The sequence below is a fragment of the Channa argus genome, chromosome 18 (assembly GCF_033026475.1).
Source record: "Channa argus isolate prfri chromosome 18, Channa argus male v1.0, whole genome shotgun sequence".
Lineage (NCBI taxonomy): Eukaryota > Metazoa > Chordata > Actinopteri > Anabantiformes > Channidae > Channa > Channa argus.
The window spans coordinates 6,567,560-6,594,417 of NC_090214.1; the positions used below are offsets into that span (position 1 = coordinate 6,567,560).

General features: G+C 39.1%; 2 protein-coding genes across 2 annotated transcripts; one reads left to right on the top strand and one right to left on the bottom strand.

Moving 5' to 3' along the window:
* Positions 1-19,926: 19,926 nt before the first annotated feature.
* On the bottom strand, positions 19,927-21,690 carry LOC137103886 (beta-1,3-galactosyltransferase 9). The gene is made up of 2 exons (XM_067484629.1): positions 21,398-21,690; positions 19,927-21,297 (listed from the first exon to the last, which is right to left on the bottom strand). The coding sequence occupies exons 1-2, from the start codon at positions 21,401-21,403 to the stop codon at positions 20,218-20,220; spliced, it is 1,086 nt and encodes a 361-aa protein (XP_067340730.1). The 5' UTR covers positions 21,404-21,690; the 3' UTR covers positions 19,927-20,217.
* A 638-nt stretch (positions 21,691-22,328) lies between these two features.
* Positions 22,329-26,727, top strand: psmd5 (proteasome 26S subunit, non-ATPase 5). The gene is made up of 10 exons (XM_067484677.1): positions 22,329-22,534; positions 23,482-23,626; positions 23,709-23,822; positions 23,921-24,049; positions 24,441-24,550; positions 24,734-24,876; positions 25,202-25,393; positions 25,576-25,685; positions 25,811-25,951; positions 26,162-26,727. Exons 1-10 carry the CDS (start codon positions 22,362-22,364, stop codon positions 26,417-26,419), a joined length of 1,515 nt encoding a protein of 504 aa, XP_067340778.1. The 5' UTR covers positions 22,329-22,361; the 3' UTR covers positions 26,420-26,727.
* The last annotated feature ends 131 nt before the right edge of the window (positions 26,728-26,858 follow it).

Consider the following 26,858-nt stretch of genomic DNA (forward strand, 5'->3'; position numbering starts at 1 on the left):
GTGTTATTTCTCTCTTTAGTTGCTAAATGTTTCACCAGCTACTCGCTAACTTTGTCTGCCTGATGTTTGGTGCTAAGCAGAGGTGGGTTTTTACAGCGTCTTCAGTAAAACAGCTGTAGCCGAACACAACAAGAGAACGGTGAGAGTAAACTAAACTAACAGAGTTGTGGGTTGGATAGTTAAATGATGGGCTGCAGTTTTTTTCTTACTGAAGTATAAGGCCTGAAAGAAATATGAAAAACTCCTATCAAAAGTGAGAGTGAGACATAATATTCAGCCCTTCTTCACATCCTGATCTATACAAACTTTTACATTTTCATTTTAGGATGGTTGGTAATTAGTTCACTTGCAAGAAGAATACACATATCAGCCCTCACCTGGTGGTTTTATTGTGGTGCGAAGGTTTCAGTGTGCAAAAACAAACCGGAAGAAAAGAATGCTGGCCATGATTTACATATAGCCACCAGAACACACAATGCATTGGAGCTTGCTGTGCACATGCAGACAGAGCTGTCAGAGACAGTCAGAGCTGACCACCATCATAAAGGCATAACACCCTAGGAAGTTAGACACCTGTGTGAGTCATCAGAAGATGTATATAGACATGTTAGTGTGTACACCGGAGCACAGGGTCTTAGATGTATATGCGAGAGCAAAATTGTCTGAATCGGGTGCAGTGAAATTCCACTTTTCAAGCTCCTCCCTTCATAAACTTTAGCTCCTGACAGCATGTACAGTAGGAGAACTTGTATTTAAATTCCAGGCGAGTTCCACCTCAATTCACAGTGTAATGAAATCCTACCTCACAGTGCAATTCATCTCCTGATTAAATCCAACTTCAATTTCCGATTTAGTACTTATCATCTGTCAAACAGAGCTACGATTCATTCTTATTCTGGACACAAGGCTCTGTATTGACTTTGGATTAGGCCACCAGAGACCAGGGTAGCCTAAGTGGAAACAGCAGGCCCTAGCTGTTCTCTCTGGCATAAAATCAGTGTCCAGATTCCAGTGATGCCTTCTGTAAAAGGACTTCATTATGCTCTCAGAATATGGACTAGACAAATATTTGGCTTGGTCATTATGATGCTGCTTCCTCTCCCCCCATGGACTCAGGTCCTACACCAGGCTCAGTGTTACTGCATCCGAGAGAAGGCTCAACCCACCCGCCCATCAGCCCCTGTATCTCTTTCCTGACACAAGCCAAATGGAAAGAAGGGAAACCAGGTTCTGCAAAAAATACTATATAATTTTTTAAAAATATTACCGCAATAATAAAAGAAAATCAAAAAACAAACAAACAAACAAAAAAACAAACAACGGGGACAGTGCAATATCACTGGGATTCTGATGGAGACCCCCCTCAACCTTTGAATTTCCCTGTAGCTCCTCTATAATCAGAAAGTCAGACCCCTTAGATCCTCAGACTGCTCCAAACAGATGGTCTTTCACTCTGATTTCTCAGTTACTGCTCTCCTCACCACCCTCACTCCCACCGTCCTCCCCACACACACATACATCACCATCCCAGTCTCCAAAAATGACCAACTTTTTTTTCTACCTGAACTGTTTCCCCTCCACAGGGAGGAAGATTCTCTATACAGTATATCACTGATGAAGCCTCTGTAGAAGCTGCTGCAGATTTTAATCTAATCATTACTACATGCAGCTGCAAAATTCTCCAGCAAACCTCAGTTTGTACTTTAGCTTGTGTCTGTCATTGCATTAACATTAGCTATTTTTAATCTTTACACAACTATCACTTTTCTTTCATTTCTTGAGTGTACAAATAAATGCATCTATCTAAATACTTAAAAAAATGTCCCATTATTAAAAAATAACAGAGCTTCATCCAACGTATTTGGACCTGAATTTCTTTGTTTACCTAACAGATGTAAGAGTGGTATCAATCAATCTCATCATCAGGAAACCAGAGGAACACGCGAAAAAAAAGTTGAAATATTCCTTTAATTTACTGTCAACAGCCGAGTCTTTGAGAACTTTTAGATGGAGCTAATAGTCTGAACTGAAAACAGGTAAACGCTGCTAATCGTGTGAGTACTACGCTGGCATGCGTACGCACTGTTTGTGCATGTTTGTGTGCAACTGCACTGTACACAAAAACACACTGCGTGTGTGCGGATGTCTACCATTACCTATCCATTAAAGGGAAACTGCTCTGCCACTGAACTGTCACTTTCAGTTGGTTCTAATTGTGGGATATTATCCGAAAACCCAGCAGCCACTGTTACTGAAGGAAATTGCAGTATTTTTCTATAGACACAACTCATGGTGCCATATGACCCAGGGTCCTGTCCACACCAGTGAGAAGAATTCCTCTTCCAGATAGTGACACAATCCATCACCAACAACATGGCCAAAGTGACTTTTTGTTCTTATTAAAGAGACCCTAACTTGGAGTCTGGACTTCTCACACAGCAACATGTAGCTGATAGCCTGAAGCACAAAGCTCCATCTCCATCATATCCCATAGGTTTAAAGAAGAAAAATAAACCGGGTTTCCTGTGGCAAATCAAGCCCCCAGGTAAACCATTTTCATTCACTCCCATTGCATTCATTTATTTCTAAATCTACAAGCTTGGCCTTTAATTTATCATAACCTCAGTAGATAAAAAGAAGAGATTGAACAGGTTTAGGATCCACATTAAAGCTGCAGAGCTAACCCAGGTGGTTGGAAGGGCTTTTTATGGCAGATGCACTTGTGTTCAGTTTTTCATGCTCAGCACAGCCTATGCAGGCCATACGCAGACCTCTTTATCTTCTGCCATTCCTAACTCCCTTTCCCCCCTCTTTCCTACTTTTTCATTTCTTCTGCTGGTTCTCCTTTACTATTTCTGTGACCCTGCCTCTACCTCTTTCCAAACATATGCTGCAGGAGGAAGGCCAAGTTTGGAGGGGAGAGACAAAAAGCTCATCCATTCTTTAAGTCCACCCAAACTTTCTCTGCAGAAGCCCTCGCGGCTATATAATAACCATTTCATTTCCTCTGGCAAGCACTGGAAAGGCTTATGTGATGTAAAATACCAGAAATAGTGACTAAAAAAATGTTTGTCATTCAGTTTCTCGCACCCAGTTCATTTTCCTAATTAAAGAGTTCTATGAAAATTATTTTTTATCTTAAGGATATTTACTTATCTTGTTGTAGAAGGATATAACTAATTCTTTTTACAAAGGCAACTAGACATGTTTTATTCAGAGTGATAGGCCAACAAGGATCATGCAAGAATGCTGTATTTTTGCTCAGGTTGTGATATGAAATAAAGCAGGTAAACTGAACAGGGTTGGTGAAAATTGATAGTAAGTATACTATTAAAAATCAGTGAAAGCTTTATAGGTCTTCGCTATAAATGTCCTCAGAGTTTATGTCACCGCTTCAGTCACAGGTATCATTGTCAGTAACATTAACCAGAATGTTTCTTGACCCACTGTTTTATGTGATATTCCAAACAACTTTGACATGTTTAATATTCATCTTTTGACATTTGTTCCTAAAAACACGTTCAAAAGACCTTTAAAATCCATTTTACTACTATAAAATATTATTTTTAAATTACAGAGTTTGGTTGATAGATGGGATTTTCTGTTCATTTTCTGGGATACTGTACGTTTTTGAATTTTGGCCTCTGTACAGAGCCAAGCCGCATATCCCATAGTGGTGGAAATAAAGACCACACAGATTTTTGAATCTACCCTTTCAGAAACTTTGGAGCACTTTGAAGTACTTGATGAGAGAAACGTTGCCCTGTGCTTTTCCCCGATTCGTCTTCCATCATCTTGACACGAAGATCCTCCCTACATGTAGTTTGAAAAATATTAAGGAAGCCACCCCATCCCATAAATATGCCTTTAGTGGAACGTAATGATCCTAAATTGTAATGTTGGAGCATATATAAAACTAACATTTTTTTCCCTCCAATAAAAACTAAAGCTTTGAGTTAAAAGCTAAATGAGTGTGGGAAAAGTAGAACAAAGTCACCTTGTGAGTGATTTGACACTGCACAGAGAACGAACATGAGGACCCCGTATGTGCTCTAGCCATGACATTTAATCAATAATTAAAATGTGCTTTAATAAAACAAATATCAACACTGTGGTTAGACAGGCACACAGACCCCTTGGCCTCTCGTGCTCCTCGTGTCAGACTGCCTATTATTCTAACAGACTGTTACACCCAACACACATTACCATTTCCTCTCTAGCCAAAATAAATACTAGTAATGATAATACTTAGGTTTCATGCTCATACCTGCAGTTTATTTAGCTATGAAAAACAGACACCTTCTGTGCTGCTGCTGAACCATCTTACAGTAATGTGGGATGACTGGAGGATAAGGGGACTGTAATGTTTCCATCAGACTGTGTGCTTATTTTCCTCTGGACAAATAAGCACCCATCTCTGCACTCACCCCTTAATTCTTAGAGTTTCTAATCTGAGGGCTGAACCTTGCCCTTCCCTTTGTTCTGCCTTCTTCGCTAAGGTCTGATTGTTGAATTATAAAGACTCCACGTCCCTGGATTACGTCATCTTTTAGCAAAGCTACTGTGGCCCCGTGGTGCTAACGGTATCAGCCTGTTGGTACAGTATGTTGGTCCACCACTTTGGTTCAGACTGAAATATCTCAACAATTATGTCATGGATTGCCATTAATTTTGTACAAACATCCTCATGCCCAAGAGAAGAAACCTGGTCAGAACTATCCTCCAGCCCCACCAACAGGTATTTAGGGTCCTCCTAATAATTTTCTCTATCAGCACCAGCGGGACAAAGTTATCACTGAGAGCTTAACAATCTTAGACACTCATGTTTTCCAGATAACTTCTTCTCATGATTAGTGTGACTCCAGCACTTTTGGATTACAGTGAATTTCCCCAACAACAGGAGGATAAATTACACAAACCTGCCTGAAATATTATTCATGTTGTGAATCATGGCCACCCCTAGGATCCACTGACATATTGTGCTGCCACGAGAATACAATTTTCAACTTTTACATAAACAAAACCACTGAATAACTTACAATGCAAAATACTGCACAATTGTTTATATAGTTTTAATAGTGCTGTCAGTGTTTCACTGTATATATTAGGGCCATCTCTCCTATTCTGTTGTTTTTATGCGTGTATTTTTCCATGTTTGTTGGAGGCTTGTCCATATGAACGTTTTTGTATCAAAAAATTGTTTGGTGAATTAAAAGTTGTTGCGGATATTTTTTTTAAATGTGTGTTGCTCCAGTAGCATCAATGAGCCCTGCCTATTCACATAGGTCAAGACAGACAATTTTTGTTCCAGCTGAAAATATTATATTAAAAACACAAAGGGTGTTTGTGTATGTCTGCAGTCATCAAATTAAACAGATGATAAATCATTTTCTTGTAAAACATAGTCAAATAGCATTATGACTCAATAAGTGTTAGAATCTGGAAATGATCATTTTTTAAAACTCTGAATTAAAACAGATGCAAACTCAGTGGCGAGTTTTACAGCACACCATCTGAAGATTTAGGAAATGATTACAACACAGTATAAATAACTGCCGCTCGTGGTCGTAAAAATAGAGCTTGTTCCATAACATCACTGTAACTGTATTTACTGCACATTTCACTGCTGGTTTCCACTGCTGGTTTCCACTTTCTCATCCAGTGATTGACACACAAACTTTTGAGAGATGTTGCCACATTTAAGATCTGAAACATTATTATAAAATCTCAGTAATTCTGAGGTTTTTCTCGAAAGGACAAAAAATAAATAAATTACATACATTGACTACAATACTGGAATATAACTGTAAGAATAGGATTGTAGCACTGGTTTATGTGACTTTTTGTACACACTGTCTGCAAATAACATATTCTGTGGTCACAACAAAGCCAAGTTACGCATAACAGGTTAGGGAATAAATTAGGTGGTATCCTGTGAATCAGATATTTGGAAATAAAATCTTAGGATTCTAGCCACACAGATAAGGTTAGACATTTACTCCTCCTGTCTGAAATAACTCCAAGTTTTAGGATCAGTTCTTCAATTAGACATTTTTGGCTTCCAGCGAAAGGTCTTGACAACTATTGGATGGCTTGCCATGAAATTTGTTGCAGACTTTTATATAGTAGATCCTGGATGATTTATCCTAATCACCTTGATGATCCTCTGGCCTTTCCTTTAGCAATACCAATGTATCACTACCAATATTTATGTAAATACTCCACCCAGCAAACTTTCATCATGTTAAAATATTCACAGCTCACCCTCCACTAAACAGAAACGAATTACTGATTCAGACTGGTTCCACATGTCAGTGTATCCAAATACAAAAAGTATAATGCAAAAGTATACGTTCTCACATTTTGTGCTTGATGATAATTAGTAACTGCTGACCTTTACTATGCATGTAGGCACTAAGCTATGGGATGAAAGCTTTACTGGAAGCAATTGTGAGATCCTGAAATCAACACTGGACAACAAATTTACTTATACAGATAGTCAAGACCCATGAGGTTCCATGAACAATAGGTAGACCAAAGGACCATAAGCTGACTGGATTCAGCATAGCCACCCATGAGTACACTCAGGTTTCTACTTTTGGGGCTCATTTTATTAAGGCAAGAAAGAGCTAGATTGCTTTTTGCAGGTTAGGGTGAATAAACTGTTAAATTAACATTTTTCTATTTTAGCCACTGCCCATGATCTATGATCTATGATGTATGATCACTATGATCCTCAAAGTTATGACAGTGAATCAGTCAGTGTGGAAAAGCTGCGTCCACACTAATGACAGATGGTGTGATTCTCGTCCAAACAAACATTCTCTCAAGGCCAGATTACACACCCACCGTACATGGAGCTGTGTTAATCTGTGAGTCCACTGCATGGACCTAAGTGTAGCTGGAGTGACTTATCCTTATCTTGAATACAGTCTCTATGTGTCTCTGTTATTTCTGTGGGAGGGAAGGAGCCAAGAGAGACACAGGCCATTCCAATGCCATTTTCAGTGGCAGTCCACGCTGAACGCTGACCCTCCTACAACACAGGAGGCTGTGAAACACTTACAGCTCCCTGCGTATACAAGTAAACACTCTTTTGGTCTGGAGCCCCTCCAAGGGTCAATACACTGTTACATCACAAAAGATGGATTCATCGTTAGTCGATCCAAAGTCTACAGGAGAAGAAGACGGGCACAGTGCTGCCTAATTTAAGCACTTTGTCATTTTTGCGTGTCGCTATTTCCTTGCATTGTTAGTCTTGTCCCTCTAATCTCACACTCGCCTCCTTCTAATTAAGTCTTTTCTTTCCTTTATAATGCTCCCTCCTTTCATTCATGCTAATTTTATTGATGCTGTTTCACTCCTCTGTTTACGTATGCTCATTTTTAGCGCAACACACCCTTTGACTACTATCTTCCAATTTTCCTGGATGCAGGTAAATGAAGGCTCTGAGATGGAGTTTGGTGACTGTGGCCACTGGCTGCCCACACCACAACATAAAATGCACAAACTCTTACGTAGAGGTGAAAGTGTGGGAGGTAAACGATGTATTTTCATGCACCAACAAAACAGTAGCGCCTTGAGAGTACACTAATTTAGAAAGTTGCTTTGCTCTGAATCTTTTCTGAATGTTTTAGGCAGGAAAATTAAAAACAACGAGGATGTCAGCTAGAAAAACATTGAAGAAAAGACTTGCCTTTTAAAATAATAAATTTTGCAAAGTGCGCATTACACACGATATGTCTAAACACAGCTTGAGAGTTAAAGCCTGAGAATAATTAGTCCATGAAGGAACAATGCTACCTCTGGTGGTTGCATGTGCACAACGCATGCTGCAAAATCAGTCCACCTACAGTATGTAAGGTTTCCATACTGGATAAAGCTCTACATTCATGCAAGCGAAAAAGTTCAATGTGGTTTCCTAAAAGAAAATCATTTGTTGTTTGAACTGGATGTATATGAAAATTATCGGTAACACTTCTACAACAAGAAGCAACTAAACAAATCCAATCCCATAATCCCCCTGTACATGAAGAGAGCTTGTTACTGAAAGACTAATAGTCAAGAGACAGGGAGAAAATTAGTAGCTAGCTACAGCCTACTATATTTTTCTTTGAGCATATACAATAATTAACTTTATATATACATTTGCAAACCCAATGCTTAGCTGTGTATTTTTGGTGCCAGCAACCAGGCAGAGGCCACTGTCATTCCCAACAAAGATTCAATCTTCTGCAGCCTTGTCTCACATGAAGCCTCCTGGCTTAAACCACCACACTTGTCCCAGTAAACCAAACCTTAATGACAGGCTTGTCTAAAACTGGAGTCTGTAAAAATGCTTCTAGGCACTTCCATTTGTCCATGTCTACTTCTTATATCTTCTGTTCTGACTTTATTTGCCCTTTTCTTTTATATTCCTGGTTTTTGCTTCCGGTTATGGGGGAGAAACATTATTTCAGCTATAAAAGACCACAAAAACCAAAAACTAATTGGCATTGCTGTTGTGCTGTGTCTGGTTCCAGCAACTGAAATAGAAGATCAGTGTGCAATTTATAAAATTTGATTTCGCTCCTTCCTCTTCACAGAGACAGGCAGGATGCAAGTTCAACTAAAATCCCGATGGGGTCCTGTTTTTTCCTTTTTTTTTCAGGGCTCATTTTGAATGGGGCCTTTCTACAAAACTCATTAATATCATAGTACAGTCACACCTATATTCACCAGCCGAACTTCCTGGAGAAATCCAAACAGCTCAGAAGGAGACAGATGGACTTTTGAGAATTCCCCATGTTTGCCTCTCACTAGAACAGCAGGCCTGTGTGGAGCCAGAGCTCTGCCTCACGAAGAGCATTTCACTGAGATTCATTTTACAGAAAACATCCATCAAAAGGCTTCATTTAACTAGAGATGAAAGGTGAGCTTTTTAACTCCTTCCTCCACCCCGAGCCTGCCCTGCTGACTTCTTTATCTGTTTATAGTCTAATGCATAAACATCAAAATCTCCTCCTGTATACAAGCCTCCTTCTTTCACACGATTAGTGATCATTCACATGACGTTCTCTTATGGTGTAAGTGAAGAAAAAATGGCTCACGCTGGATAAAGTCCCTGCTCTGTTCTGCACAGGTTGCTCCTCATTATGAGAACATATATGTTTGCATGTGTTGATGTTTAGCAAAAAAGCCAGTCGTCCACGGACCACAGGGTCATTGGCTCGATCCCCGGTCCCGGCTATATGTCAAAGTGTCTCTGGGCAAGACACTGAACTCCTAAAAGCCCATTCCCCTCCCCAGCTGTGCAGTGCCGGTCCAAGCCCGGTAGAAATTGGGGAGGGTTGCGTCAGGAAGGGCATCCGGTGTAAAAAACTGTGCTAAATCAGCGTGCGGACAATGATCCACTGTGGCAAAACTGAACTCACAAGATAAGTCGAAAGGACAAAAAAAAAAAAATAACACACACACACACATATTATTTTATATATATATATTATATATATATTTTATATACATACATACATACATACATACATACATACATACATACATACATACATACATACATACATACATACATACATACATACATACATACATACATACATACATACATACATACATAATACTGTTTAATTTTTAGTTTCCTATGGACTCATCTAAATTAAAATTAATGGGAAATTAATTCTCAAGAAAATCTGTCAAATTTTGCTTTGGCTCAGTTTCAGGTCATAGATTTAGACAGGAAAAGAAAGATGTCAGCAGAAAACTGTTTCCACAGAGAGGCCTCCTTTCAACCCTACATGCTGTCATCAGATAATGTATCCTAATGAATATGACTGTGAAGTCACCTGAGATCTTGCCTGGGCTCAGCAGGTAAAGCTGGCTCTGAATCCTCATATGGGTGTTCTAACTTATAGTTTTTCATTAATACAAGTATCTAAGTTTGACATTTTCCAGCTATGTTGACTAGTTTTCATTGTCAGAACAAATAAACAATAGTTATTGTGAGTTTAAGTCTTTTAACTTGAAATAATGAGTTGAATGAATGAAATTCTGCTAGTTCACTAAACTCATTAAACACATTTTTAATTGACAAAATTGAATTTTAGCAGAATTCCCAGTATTTTTTTAGAGCATCTCAGAGCATCTTTTTTTGTAGGTTAAAACTTTGACAGTAATAATAATAATAATACTAAGAAAAAGAAGAAGAAGAAAAAGAAGAAGAAGACGAAGAAGAACCATAACAAGGTTAGTGTCAGTGTTAAATTTAGTGCCTACGCCTGGCAATTTGAAATTTAATAGTTTATAGGAGCAGGAACAGATGCAGAACTGACTCTTTAAACTGAGATATGTCAAAGGAAAGGAATCTTCTAGATTTGAGGACTGCTAATGTTTTTGTCTACTATACATTAAATCCAGGCTTTCTGGCAATACAGATGTTTAAGTTAGCAGATGTTATTCTAGTAAAGTCAAATCTTTCAGTTCGGTACAGATGATGTATTTGCACTGGTTCTCAATTTTACATGTGTCTTGGGTGCCATGGGCGTGTGTTACTGAAAATGTGGTGAAAAACAAATTGTATGGTTCTTTTATCAAAAAGCAATTAAATTCATTTAGCTTTATTTTAGGAAATAACATACAATATAGCAAATTTGTAGTTTTTGTTTAACTGCTATAGTCTATGTGCCATAAACCAAAGATAACTTTGTGTTTACTCTTACGTTGAATGTGGTCACAATGTTCCTCAACACCTGCAGAGCGGATTTAGGTGAGTTGATGACAGCCTTCTCTACCTCAATTTTTATGTGTGTACAGTATTTACCTCTGTGATTTAATGGCTCACCATTATATTGTTTATAGTAATAAAGGTGAACAAGGTGTCAATCAGGTGTGGGTGTATTATATGACTTTTATATGATTTTTTTGGCACAGCAAGATCATACCTTTTAGAGTAGAAGGATGTTACTTAGAGGCTGAGACGGTCAGAAACAGCTCAATCATCAACAGCCTGTCAGTGGGTTGATACATGTGGCATAAATTAAAGCTCTGACAGAAACGAGTACATACAGAATCCAGCATATTCATAAAATCCACAACTTTATACTTAAAAGGGTGGAACCCTTCCTGCCATTTAAATACTATATTCAGGTTTGGTAAGAGGGAATGCATGTGGGCACATCTGGTGCATCTGTACTGAATGTATAACATAAGCAGCAGGCATCATGTAGCATTAAACTCTGCATTGCATCCCCCTATAGAAGACAGAAGACTCCTTAAACACAAAAACACATATTTTAACTTTATTTTCAACAAGTATTTATACAGGCTGCAGTTCTTTGTATTGAATAATAATCTAACAAATGGGATCATCATTGTCCTTGTCGTCCCTTTATTGTTTTACTTCAAAGCATAGCTTCACTTACACCCCAAAAAGGAATGAATCTCAACCTGATGGTGATGGAGGACTAGTCAGGGGACAGTCAGAGACAACAGGCATCACTGTGTGGGAACTTTCTTACTTTGCATGTTTGTGTGGTTTGCAGCTGTGTGAAATGTTGACTCTGAGCTTTAGAAATCAACTTTTGTGGTTTTCTACACCTCAGTGTTTGACTTGTTTGCAGTTTGTGTTGATTGACAGCACTCTTTTTGGGTTAAAACAGACAATTATGACAATACATATTTATATCTGAATACCACACAGACCCACATGGGCTGACTGTAAGAATCTGTAGACACTCGTATTCCTGAATTGAGTTAATAGCTTGTAGATGATACCACAGAGATCTCAGTGGTTTGCCTCTCACACAAATACACATACTAGACAAGAATAAACATGCACGCATGCACACACGCACACACACACTCACACACACACCAAGTTATATTCACTAGGTCAGTTTTTTAATCTGTTATATGTCAACTTTCACCAATTTTTTCATTCAGTACATAATTCATCTTTTGTCTCAGGTTCCATTCCTCTTTGTCTACTCTTAACTGGTTTGTGATTAGTCTGAAGGCACAAAAGCTAAAAATAAGTATTGAAGATGAGATAACTTGTTCCGCCGCCTCGCGGCTAGAAGGTTTCGGGTTCGTGCCCCGGCCGACCGTGGCATTTCTGCGTGGAGTTTGCATGCTCTCTCGTTGCTTGCATGGGTATCCTTGTCGGTAAACAAGGAATGTTGTGAACAGTATTCTAGAACAAAATAATTGTACCTATTGACAAAGTAACAGAATTATATAAGATATAGCAGCTAACAAGCTGCTAGATTTAGTCTGCGTGTTGTGGATGCAGTCATGCAAAGACTGTGAGAAACAGACAGCAGTGAAAGTGAGGAAGCATCTTCCATAAGAGGAAAATAGAGACAAAATGAGAGGGTTATCAAGATACAGTAATACTTGAATTGGCACCTGATCCAACAGACAGAATAATTTGGTACTAGAATACAGCTTGCATAGCTGAGCACACAAGTCACAGCTATCATTACAGTAGTACAATAGTTGATTCTGCTTCTCAGTGCGAGACAATGGACTGTGCCCATTTTAGTGCAGACATGTTTTTTTGTGAAGCTGAAAGTTGCTTCAAATTAAAACAAAGCTTAAAGGAATTTCAGTAAAAGAAAATTACAAACACGAGATAAAGTTCTGGCAGGAAGACCAATAAAAACTTTTATAAGACCCCATATCATATAATGCACAGATAAAAGACACCAGTAAAACCCACTGACCAACACAAGCTGCAAGTCTCAGTGCAATGAAACCTCTGCTTGAAATCGTCTTAATTCTTAAAGAAATTTGTCTCATGCCTGGTCTGTTGAAAGTTGTGTCTGAAACAAAACTCTATTCAGGTTAGATTAAGATCACATTCTGAGGCAGGACAATAGGACCACTGATCTAGGGCCAGCAGAAATAGAGACGACTGCTTTGCTGACTTTAACTTGATACACTTTCAGATGACGGTTGTAGCTAGAGAGCAACAAAATACCCCATTAAACTCACTTGAGGTGAAGCTTTAAATGCTTTTGTAATAACAGAGAAAAAAAATGTTGTAGCTCAAATTCCACAAATCTCAGTTATACTGTGACTGTGAAACACCTGTTTTATGACTTTATAAAATTGATATAACCTGATATGACTCATTTGTTAAATCTCCACAGAAACCGAAGTGTAAAACTCATAATTTGCTGTGGCGGTATAATATGTGTACTGAATGGAGTTTTTAACGTAGCCACCAGTAAAACAATGAACTGTAACTCTGGCACTGGATTAAACACATTCAGTTTCTGGTTTCACTCTATGTCCTGGGCTAAACTAAATGCCTTCTGGCTATATCTTCATATCAGCCTCTGTCACATTCAATCAGCGGATGTGACAAGGCAATGATTTTTCTCGGCTCTCCTTGTAAACAAAAATGTCTGACTTCCTCAGTTTGCAATCATCCTACTCTTTATTCCAAATCTGTACCCTGCAGTACTGTTGATGCCAGACTGTGGCAAATGACAATGTGCTGACTCGGAAGCAATATAAGAGTGCGATGAGATGGTATGTGGCGTGGTCAACAATCTATAACCGCAGGAACGACAAAGCAATAAAAGATAAAGTTGTAGAATACATTTAGCTCCTACAGTCATGCAAAAATAGCAGTTTAAATCTGTGGTCAGTGTCTTATTGGAGCATGGAACCTCAGCTGTAACCACAAGTGTTAGGTTTGATACACAGACTCTACGTTGCTTAAGCCGTCCTGAGCACTCTTGTGGATTTGGGACATCGATAACCAATCAGTTCCTGTGGATCTGCTGAAGATCAAGCTTTAATGAGATGTGTTGCATGAAGAAGCAGCTTTATCGGGAAACCGAGCTTTATAATTACTATTATTACAAGTCCTGCCTCCGTGTTAAACTCTGACATGCATGCATGCGAATGCTTTTTCCTTCATCCTGTCCATTTGAGCTTGACTGTCCAATAAGAGCATTGTATTTACCACATGAAGACAGTACATTGCAAAAAAGGTAGTGGTGATGTTATAAAGCAAAAAAATGGCTTTGAACAGATGTGATGTCCGATCTCCTTTAACCTTACGTTCCATCTCGTACTCTCGTACTCGGGCTCTAGTCTGCCCCAAGACTTATTAAGAAGTCAGCTGGCTACAAGGCCTTTTCCTATCGGGCCCTCTTCTTCTGAAATAATCTTCCTGCTGACAGTAGGCAGCCTGATTTTCTAAATCTAAACTTAAAACTTGTTTATTTGCCCTTATCTTCAATTAGTGCATTGTTTACAAGGTTTGTACCTGCTACCAAATTCTGACCGACGTGATGGTTTCAGCAATTAATTGCTTCTCTCTCTCCCTCCCTCCCTCCCCCTTTCCTCTCCCTCTACTTTTGCAAAATGCGATGGAGATGATGCAGGAAATATCTTGTGCTGGTGGATGCCCCTCAAAGTCGCTCATCGTCTTCCTGATTATATTTTGTTTGTTGCTTCCTGTCGCTTCTCTTTGCTTTGTCTCGCCACTCTCCACTCACTCCGACCAGTCATGGCAGGCAGCTGTCCACTCTGAGCCTTGCGCTGTTTTCCATTCCAATTTTCTTTCATTAAGGGGAGTTTTTCCTCTCCACTTTTAGCTAGTGCCTTCTCAAGGGGCGTTTGTTTAAGGTCTTGACCTTACAACGTAAAGTGCCTTGGGATGACTTTATAAATATACTGAATTTAATTTCATTTAATGCGTCCATTTAATGTGGACCTTGATTAATTTTTAAACCTGCCTATGAATCATTTATATATATAAACAATCTATTTAAATTAATAATGGGGTGGTTGTGGCCCAGAAGGAAAAGTTGGTGGCTCAATAACTACGTTTAACTGGTAAGTTGCTAAGAAAGACTAAATGTAACTAATAATTTAGTAATAATATAATAATGCATTTGTTAATGTGTAATCACATGCCATTAGGTATCTAGTTAAATAGGTTTCAAGGAACAATAACATAATTTCAGCTTTTTTTATTTGAATAACACTAAATCACATAATCACATATCAGCAGTTCACATAGTTAAACATTTTAAGAAACGTAATGAAGAACCCAACAATTACCAGCTGAAGGAAAAATACCCTTCAATATTAGAACACCTTTGACAGGACCAGGCTGAAGTTGGGCTGCTACCTGCTTCGACCAGTTGGCGTAAGTGAAACGTGGAAAGAAAAAAGAAAAGAAGAGCAACAAGCTGCAACAGATGGTTGGGCCAGTAACTGCGCTTTAAAAACTTACAGCGCTGAAGCTGCAGGTACTTGCAGCTATAGAGAGCGGGAAAATATGCAGACGGGAAGAAGAGCTTGTTCAGAGTCGCCTGTGCCATCTATAAACTGGTCAGTTATAAAACATTAAGATAAAGAGATATGGATGTGCAAATGAATTCATATTTTACTAAACCTGCATATTTAATCATCATCATTTAGTTGGTTAGGTACCACATTTTAATTTAATTTAATGAATATATGTATTTATTTACTATATTATTTATTTTAAGTTAGTTAGTTTGTTTGTATATTTACATTTATTGTTTGTTTATTCTCATCACACAAGCCTTGATGTTTTGGATTTGAATTCTTCTCAAAGTAATGCACAACCCAAACTCTGTGATAAATGGGTTGGGAGCTGGTGGAGAACAGTAGAGTAGTAGAGTGGTAGCAGATGTCTTCTTCATCTGGCAGTGTGCATTAAGGAGGGGAAGATTTAGACCATAACCACACCATCATAGTAGAGGGAACCTCCACCCAGCCCTAATGCTGGCAGCTGTAACTGATGTATCCCTTTACTAAATCAGTCAGGGCCTTAGCACACATTTTGAATGGACTGCCCACTAATGTCCAGAATGACCCAAAGACGATGAAACATCATGCTAACCTGCTAAAAATATGAAGAGAAAAGACAACAATATTAATGGTAGTGTCTTGGAAAACATTAAAATGATGGTTCTTTGGTCCAGACTAAAATGTCATCCTGAGGATCTCCATTAAATTTTGCAAAGATATTTGAATTTTCATGATTTTTAGACTCCCAACAACCATTGGATTGATTAAGAATTTCTGTTCTGGGTCACATTTTCCTGGGGGAAATTGGACAAAATTGAATTCATACAATCCAGGCTCATAGCCTATAGCCAACTGGTTTCTGTATATGCTTTGTCAGCTCTGTCTTGCAACTTTGTATGACCCCAGGATACAGTCAGAAATTCTCCTATATATACAGAGATTTGAATAATTTAGCGTCATAAAAAAATAAAACAAGCCAATTGGTAATATAAACATTTAACTCTCCCCTATACACAAGTCAGAGTCTTCAGATGTACTGATATTCACCCCTAGACATAGTGAAATCGTTTATGTTTAATGCACTTAATTTCATCCAGATGCTGTCCTTTCAGAAAAAACTAAATGCTTTCTATAAGAACAGCCAAAAGCTATAGAATGCACAATTAAAACACAAGAAGTCTAAAGCAACTGTACAAACTCCTAACTTGGCAAAGCTACAGTACCTCAAAGGAAAGATTATGGAGTTTACAAAAAGGGAAAGGAGAAGCAACCACAAATGTCGTCAAAAGGAGGGTTTGTGCTTTGAGGTTTGTGTTTCTACGTAAATGAACGAGGGCTGGAGGGCCACAAGAATACTGAGCTTCTGCTGCAAACATGAACCTCAAGGGAAACCTGTAAGGATTGTCACTCTCACATGTAAAAATGAGCTGAACTGTGTGTTCTCATGATGAATGGCACATGTGCACATACAAAAGGAAAATGACAGACAATTATTTCTTTCATCAGCTGAGACATGAACTCCCCCTGACTCTCCCCTCAAATCAGTGGCTGTGGAGTCTCAGACTTCTGTCGTCAGTATAAACAGTCTAAATAAAACAGTGTTTCTCTGGTTTGATGAGTCCTTCCCTGCAGAGATGCGTCTCTCTGAGGGGAGGCATTCATTAGAGAGCTGCACCACCCACATGCAGCTTACCGACCCCTCGACCTCCCATTAACAATCCCTGCAGGTTAGGTTGTGAGTGTGTGCATATGTATGTGTGTGTGTGTGCAAGGGTTGTGCACGTGTACGTGTGGTTTTGGTGGATTTGCTGGCTTTCCCACTCTGCAGACCCTGTTTCCACTTTCTCTTGGAAAGTCCTCCCAAACCTCGACAGAGTTCCTGAGCCAGTACATAATGTTAATGGCTTTGTATAAAGAATAACTGTCTCACAAATGCTTCTGGCAGCTTTTTCAATTTCATAGCAAGAAAACAGAGTCATTTTTGTTTGTGCCAGGAGAATCTGTAAACATAGCTCTGTCCAGGATAAAAAAGAAAAAAAAAACCCACCAGCATCTCAAAAACTCCTTACAAAAACGTTGGAATGACGATGTGGTTTTTGCATGGTGTGCACATGGTGTGCAGATTCTTGGCCAGACACCGTAGTTCCCTGAACACCTTCTGATGTTAACTTGGAGTGAGATAGGCTAGCTGCTTCCCTTTGCTAAGTTAACAGAAGCAGCATGGATTTTACTCTATAACTAAAGTATTTTCTTAAGATGTCAAACAAATATCCTATTAGAGTATCTGGTCAAGACCTCCTGCTTCACAGGAAACTGTGGAGCCACTGTGCAACACAATGTTGGAATCAGGCTCTTAAAACTAATTTCTGTTACTTTAGCCACTGGAAAATACTGCATGCAGAAGTGCTCACAGATGCAGTTTGAACATACATAAAAAAAAAGTCAACTGCAAAATGAAACAACATAGCAGAACTTATGTATTCTGTTTGTTTCATGCGTTTCTGCCATCTTACATTTGACCTTTAATGGGATGTGTTGTTGTGTAAGTTGCTGTATGCTTTGGTTAAACTTGTTAATTTTCCTGACGTTTGCGGTAGCCACTATTTAAATTGTTTTGTAGTAACATTATTAATCATTATTGTTAATGCTTAGTGTGTTATCAATGTCTTTGAATTTTCTTTGGTGTTTTAATTGTTAGAATCCGTTGTTTTATGTATTTGCCCTTTTCAGAACATATTTTGGCCATATAACAGCTGGAAAGCGACAACAGAATAAAACATGCCTGTAGCTTATACAGAAATCTACAGAAATCACTGCTCATGTCTAATAAAAAGAAAGTGGAGTAATCGTGATCATACAAAGATCACTGGTCTAAAACTAAAACATCATGTGGCCAGTTGTTTAGTAACAGACAGACAGAGAGACCAGGTAGGAAGGTGAGAGGCCAGAGATCATGGGGTGCTGAGGACATGGATGAAAGGTGTTGACGCTAATTAATCCAGATTAATCCTGGAGAGCGATCTGGGTTCACATTGATGGTATTCCAGTCAAATCTTTGCCAGAATGATTGTAGACATGCTGACATGTTTTCCCTTGAATACCATGGCCTGATCCAGCGAGACAGACAGCCAGCGAAAACTTTGCAGACACAATGGAACCTGGCCAAGGTGGAGTAAAGTGTGAAGCATTGGAAAACAGAAGAGAAAAAGCTTGAAAACCAAAATATTTGGTTTGGTCATCTTGTGGTGTTGGGTTATAAAAATGAACTCTTGTCTAAAATGAGATGTGTGGTCACACCTTTCACTCATGCTAAAACAACAACTCAAATCGTGCAAACATTCAGAAGAATGTTCAGTGCCTAAAGCACTGAACATATTAATGGAAATTCTTGTAATTGTTCCCTGATGTTATTGATTACTGATTATTGACACATTTACCACATGTATCGCATTTCCAATGAGATGCCCAGATTTGTAATCAAACATTTAAACAAGTAAATTATAGTAGTAAAAAAATATAATTTCTCCTCAAAGGCTGAACAAAAACAACACAGAGACAGTTGGGCCCTGTGTGCTGCGATAACTCAAGCAGCACACTAGATGTCCTCATTGCCATGGTGTGTTCAGTGACCCGCATTATCTCCTGGAACTGATGTGTCATATCATACCAAGTCTTGAAAAATTTGCTACACTTTGTTCAACTGGTGGTTTGTCAATAACTCAATGTTTAGGCACTGCTGTATTGTAGTACTACTAGAATAAAGAGGAACTGCTGCTTTAATGGGACCAGGTCTACACCTACATTCAGTCTTGTGAAGTTGTATTGAACAACTTACTCTTTGGCAAATGCCTGCTGTCACGATGAATGTTTGCTCACTTGCTTATTTGTAAAGGCTAAAGAGGCTTCAATAATAGACCTAGATGTCTGAATTCAGGTTGCACAACAGTGTTTTGTCCATGTTTTAAAGGTCCTCTGTAGCAGATGTCCACCCACATGTATTTCTTTTTTTTTTTGCCTGATTAGACCTCCTCTCAGGACTGTGTGGGCTTGAACAGACTGTGTGCCTCCCTGACTCACCTGCTTGTCATTTCACATGTGCAATAAGGGCAGGACAACATATTTAGACCTTTTTTATCCACACAATGACATTTGGACTTTTCAAAGCATGAAAAGCCCATGTGTAATTACTAACATTACCGATAACTACATCCCATTTACAGTAGGTGTGTCAGATTCAGCACTGCTAGTGCGGCACTTAAATGCAAATGAGCCGGCATTAACGGTGGCTTTTATGCTTTTCTGCAAATGACGAACCAAAATGTCTATGAAAAAAAGCCCTTTTATTATCATATGGAGTCTGTAACAGGCCTTTTTTCATAGACGACATTTTGACTTGTTATCATGGTTGAAAAATAACTTGTATTAATAACATTAACATAGTTCTGATCTAATCAAGTGTCTCAGTCATGACATCTGTGAGTGAATCAACATTCAGAACAACAAGATTTTGAAAGTTAAGCAGATAAACAGAATTTAGACATTTGTCATTTTATTATTCACATGAAAATAACTACTTGAAAATAACATAACAACAAGATTAGACAAATTAGACAAATTTGCTTCCTGTATTGAAGCACCTGACACACATGTTTACATAAATCTGGCTCTGTCAAAAATTGGACAGTGTTTGAGCTTTATAATCTGATTTCTAATACCAATCATCATGCCATCATCATCAGAAACCGATATTTATATCAAACACACTGGCAGGTAAATTAAAACACCAACAAAGACAAGCACAATGACAAGAAATAGGTTTTTTCTTTAAACGCCACTGCCTTTCATTTTCTCTTTCACTCATGCATAAACACACATAAATCACACACACACACACACTTGTTAACCATGTGATGCAGTTTGCCCCTAAGAGCTGAAGGACAGTTTACCCAGGTAGGTAAGGGCCTTGCACCTCACCAAACCATAGTAGGTCTGTAACAGCGAGCATCTGTCAGTCTTATGTCCCAGGTCTGCCCACACTCTTTCTAGTTCATTGCTCCCCATTCCTGCAGAGCTAAACAGATAGTCATAGCAGCAGACATTGTAGCGAATATGTTTGTCACCTGAGAATCTGGCACTGTGGGTTGGTGCCACACCAGCCTTTTGAGCACAAAGGCCCACAAAAACATCCACTGGCACAGGTGCACGAACTGTTGCAGATGCCACATACACTTTCCGGACCACATCCTGAGATAGAACATAAGCCGTCCCATCACAGTATTCAGGCAGGTACTTCTCAGGGTACAGAGCTGGGGGCAGGTAGCCAGGACTGCGGGAGTCTCGATCAGGGGATTCTTTCTGGATCACTCTACCTAGATAAAGGTCCTCAGGGTGTCTGTGCAGCCCAAGGAGGTAGCCTCCAATGGCAGGGAGGTTCACAAACACAGAGTCCTTGGCCAAAAGGACAAAGCGTGCTAAAGGACAGAAGGTGATGACCCAGCGGAGAGCCAGCACTGTCCTTTCTATTGGAGCATAGAGAGATGATTCACCCACAGCCTGAACCTGGACCATGTCCCCGTAGCAGTCAGACTCTTTCAAGAGCGCTTCTTGTGTATCAAATGTCTGAGTGGATCCTAAAAAGAAAAGCAGCCGCACTGGGAAGCCTTTGATCAGTGTCTGGTTGGCCCACGTCCTCCTGACTGCTTGTCTTTGGGTGACGTTAGCTGGGGAGCTGAAGACTAGGGTGAGTAGGAAGAAGTCTGAGTTTCTGCATGCAGCAGGGTTAGTGATCGGGTAGGCATGGGTCACGTTTTCCTTGGCATTGCTCAAATCTAGTTTCCTTGCCTTCTCCCTCACATCAACAACAGAGTTGTCCGTGTAGATCCCAGGAGTAGGCTGCAGCAGGTAGTCTTCGACAAAGTCAGCCCCAAACAGTAGGGCATGGAAAAGTAGCACGTTGAAGAGTAGGAAACACCATTGGTGGGTACGTAGCTTGCACAGGAAGCACTGCAGCATGAGGAAGCAAAAAGGAAATAGTATGAATTTTATAAAGACAGCCAATCAAATTTAACTAAAATGTTTGAGCTTCAAATAATTGACACTGTACCTGCATGACTGCTGCTTTTTCAGCCTTGTTGTGGGTATAAGCTGTAGATGATCAGACGACCTCCTGCTGTAGCCAGGTCTACAACAACAGTAGCTGACAGAGTTTTCAATTTCATGAAACTCTAGGAGCATTAAACCCAGCACCTGTGACCGCAAATCACGTGGCTCATGAAATGGAGAGTATCCTCCATCATGCATGCAATATTTATAATGCCTAGAAGGTTCAGACATGGTTTAATTAGACACATAACAATTTGCTTTTCACTAAAAAAGGAATTGTATTTATATCGTTAAAAACCACCTCCACTCTCACTCAATTACAAATCAAAAACTCCTGGTAACTTTTAGATAAGTTAGTGTTTAGCATTTCATAAGGTTACATTGTGTTTTTTTGGCTACCTTAAGTTGGTTTAGTAAAATAAATTTACTATTTTGCAGCATAAAGACAAAGACTTTGTCAAAATATACGTTTAGATATAATCTTTGTGTTTCTCTGCCTTTGTGTCTGTACAATGGTAAAATAAAACCAAAGGGGATCCAAAACTGTGGAATAACCTACTTTTTTTAATAAGTGCTTTATAAATAAAGCTACTATTGGTACTATTATTATAATTGGCTGTCAGCACACACAGTGATTAAAGACAGCTTGACCTTTAACAGCTGCTGTTGTTGTCTGTCAACTGTCTATAAGAACATTATACCGTTATTTTGGTTATTACTATCAATTTTTTAAATAATCATCTTTTGTGATTTCACCTGCTGCACGTGCGCTGCACTGCAGTTAGGCATCTTCTTTTTGTGTACTTTGTGTGTGAAGCGGACAAATTGGAATTAAAAACCCACGGCGCCTCTCCCACTCCCCCCAGCAGGTGGCGGTAATGTGACAAAGCGTTGGACGTGAACGCTGTAAATAATGAAGCCGAGGCGGACACACTCTTCTACTGTTTCCCCAAACATTGACAGTCATGGCTGCTTCCATTGAGAGTTTACTGGCGGAAATCTCCAGCGTTGAGGATCCAATTGAAGAGTTGCAAAGTTTAAAAACAGCACTATTATCGATATCTCTCAGCGCTTTGAGGGAGTCATTGACCGGGCAGCGTTTTGATGTCATTTTCTCTCTGTTAAACTCAAGTCAAAGGTTGGTTTGTGTAAAATACAGCCGCATTTACTCTGCGTGAAGTATCTGCTGAGTCAGTCTGCTGTCATGTGTATTATTGCTCCGTATTACTAGTTGGACAGTAGTTTACTATAAAGGAGGTTAGCTAGCTAGTTTAGAAGACTGCATTTGACCTGGGCTAGCTTAGTTGTTACCAAGCTGAACAACGCTACAAATCACTAGCTAGAATTTTACAGTAAAGGTGTGAATTGTGTGAATCCAGTCATTTGCATGACTGGATTTCGTTTTTGGGGGGTTGGAGTTGTTTATAATAAACCAGAAAATATTACCCCCCCCCCCCCATACTTTTTGGACATGCAGCAAGACAATGACATTGTCTTTATTTTTGCTTAAGCTTCAAATTTGAATTTCGTAACTTACTAAATAAAATTAAATGTACTTCTGTGTATTTGAGGTATCAAGCCAACCCTTTAAGTATCCCCAGATACTGTGTGCGATGGGAAAGTAATTACACCTGGTGGTAAATCAAGAAATGTGAATAAGTCAACTAGGTTTGCAATTCTAGTTTAATTCTATTATCTTCTAGTTCGTTTCCCACCGCTATAGGTGTTTTTGTCAGACCAACAATTCATAAATCTGACACATTTCATTTTACTGTATTTTATCGTTAAAATGCATCAAATCATAACATTTGAGATATAGAAATTTCACATTTCTACTTAAGAGTGACTCAAAATCAAATTGACCTGTTAGTTACATCACTATTACTTTGCAGCTGTTGTGTCAGCCTCAGCTCAGCAGTTGTGAAAGTATCTTTAGTTGATCTCTATAGCTCTAATAATTTATATAGGCCTAAATCATAACTAGGGAGGATTGTTGCTGTGTCTTAATCAGTAATGCAAATATTTCTTAAAAACAAAACAAGTGCTCAGCAGGATTTCAGTTAATAACGTAAGCTGTGTTCACAGAGAGCAAGTTGAGCTATGTGTGGACATCCTTGAACGCATCTTAATGGCCCACAGCCCTGTAGACCTGGCCCAGAAATACCGAGGCGAACTGCAGGAGGGTCTGACCCATCCTAATGAAACTGTTAAGATACTGGCCTTGACACAGGTAAAATGCCTACACACACAGACACACACAAAGTTGCCCACAAACCGTTCACCTAATCAGGAATACCCTGTGTTTCCTTCAGATTGGTAGGATGGTGGAACATCCTGACGCTGTCACTGAAATCCTCAACGACCACAACATTCTTGAAGCAGTGATCAGGTGCATTGGAGAAGAGAAGATGGCTGTGGCAAAGCAGGTGATGACTAAAGCAGCAAATGACCAGCTTATGAATTGAATGTACAGTATCTCCAGTGAGTGCAGTAACAATAAGTAAAAGTAAGTTATTTTTCTTAGGCCATTCAGTCCCTGTCTATGATGAGTCACTCCAAACCTGGATTAGAGAAACTGTTCCACAGTGACCTGCTTAAAGCCATGAAAGATGTGATGGCCACAAGTGACATTGTCAGATACAGAATTTATGAGGTACGTCAAGTGTGCGTCTCTTTGGGTCATTTTGTCACTGGTGATGCAAAAAGTGTCAGTGTTTTTATTATATGGCATACACTGTCTTTTTAAACACAATTTTGTCTGTTGGAGTCTGTTTAATAACAATTGAACATTAAGTTTTTTGTGAAAACGTGCAGCAGTAAATTTGCAGACTATGTGACCAGCTGCAATACAGCAAACACTAGAATTCTTTTACTTTCTTTCTTTTACGTAGAAATGTAAACTTATCTAATTGTAAAATGCAGCTTATGCACAAAAAGTTGCAAAAGGTAATATTGGCCTATAACACATCTCATTAAATATGTGTGTCTGACATAAATTTATAGACACAGAAAAAAAATGACTTTCTTTTTTTTACTGCTTGTAGCTGGTGGTGGAAATATCAGGTGTATCTCCCATTTCCCTTGGCTACTGTGCCAACAGCAACTTCATTTCTCAGCTGCTGGGTGAACTGACAGGAGATGATGTATTAATCAGGTAATGAGATGAATCATATTAACACAGACACAAACGGACACGGTGTCTAAAAATATAATGTATAAATTGTTGGTCTGTGAAAAATATAGTAAAAAAATTGCAGTTACGTTACACGGTGATTATCGTTCTCAAGTGCGTCTCGACTCTGATGCTTCTGCTTATGTCTTTTATCTTCGACACCAGGGCCACAGCCATTGAGATGGTGACAAATCTAGCCCACAGTCAGCATGGCCGGCAGTATTTGGCTCAGCAGGGTATCATGGACAAGATCTCCAACATGATCAGAGGTGCAGACACGGATCCCTTATCCTCCCTTTACCTTCCTGGTGAGTTTTAATCTAATCTAATTCCTTCTAATCCTCAGTACTAAATTCACAGATATTGTCTTCTCTTATTTGCTGGTCTATATCTTCCTCAGCCTATTCTTTAAAATGAAGTAGGATTGATGTGTTTTTATGTAGTATTTAGTATTTTCTCATCTTTACATGTGCAGGTCACTTATGAACAGATTTTTAAAATTGTCCTGTGATCAACCAACTACTTCTTACTTTATTATGAAAACATAATAAAAGTTGTGGTTAAGTATGGCTTTAACACATTCAGTGGGTGCTGCATGATAAGTTCTTCACATTGTGAATATCACTCCTACAGGCTTGATAAAGTTCTTTGGAAACCTGGCCATTATGGACAGCCCTCAGCAGGTTTGTGAGAACTACCCAGCCTTTCAGAACAAAGTGTTTGAGATGGCTCTGGACCCAGACCCTGTGATGATTGGTGTGGCTTTGGACACTTTAGGATTACTGGGATCTACTGTGGAGGGAAAGCAGGTCCTGCAGAAAACAGGTTAGCTTGGTTTATTACCAAATGTTCCTTCTCCCAGGTTCTCACAAGCTCTATTTAAGCCCCAAAAGGAGCAGAGATCCCTGTTACAGTTTTAGATTTAGATTTATTTAGATCTGTACATTTGTTGTAATATATAGTAGATGTGTTGCAGTCTTAGTGAATAATTCTTTCTTCGTCTTCAGGAGAAAAGTTCAAAGCTGTGTTGCTCAAAATGAGCCAGCATGCCAGCTCTGGAGCTACAGAGCTCAGAGTGCGTAGTTTGGACGCCATATCACAACTTCTTACTCTACAGGTGTGTACTGTATGAACTCATAATAAATGTTCATTATCATTGATAATTTTACGCGTTTCATTCTCAGTCTTTGGAAAGAAATTTCTGATCAGCTTATCAGCCCAAACGTTTCATTTTTCTTTCAGCCAGAGCAGCAGACAGAGGACCTTTTGGCCCTGACAGAGTCCTGGTTTCACCTTTTGTCTAACCAGCCCATGGACCTGATTCGTAACATCAGCACTCAGCCCATTCCAGAGCTGCATTGTCGGGCTTTGCGGATATTCAGTGTGAGTCCTGAGCCATTTCTAACTAACATATTTTGCCTTTTGTGTTTCTAACCTTTTTTATAACTTAACATACAGTAAGCAGCAACGTAGAAGACTGCTGAATTATTTAGACCTTGTATACTTATATGATTACACCCAAACATAAAGCCACTAACTTTGCTCCAGTAATGTTGGTATGTCTGTCTGTGGATATTTCCGTTTGTGTTTCAGGCTATTGCCACTCAGCCTTGGGGTCAGAGGTTAATGATCAGCACTCCTGGTTTCATGGAGTTCATTTTGGATCGTTCAACTGGACAGACAAAAGAGGCCAAAGATGCTAAGTTTGAACTGGTGGAAACACTTGCGTGTTCGTCGACAGCTACAGAGATACTGGGCAGCCAGCATTACATCAGTCTGAAGACTTATCTCCGAGAAGGGCCATACCATGTGTCAGCTGTGGCTGCAGTCAGCACAGAAGGAGCAGACTGATTCAGATGAACCCAAATACAATTCTATGGGTCCTTGTTAATGCTTCAGTAATGCGTACTACTGCAGTATTAAAACAAGTCATATGATAAATTCATTCACATATAAATACAAACAGTTCTCTCAATTCCTGCTGTGGGTTGTTAAAACCTCCTTAGTTTTTTTTTTTTATCTAACTGTCAGAATACAGCTTAACTGTATTAATTCATAAAGGATGGTTTAAGTAATTTGAAAGTATTTTACAACTTTGTCGTACATACATATGTATCAGGCTTTTTACACAGGACATGAACATTAAATATTTGATAGTCGTCATTTTTCATTTATTTAAAGGACAACTTCACTGATTTTGAACTTGCCTTTTTCGGTACTCAGTTTGGGTAGTACATGTACATGAATGGCATTAAACTTTTAAACTGGCATTAAACCCATTGAATTACCA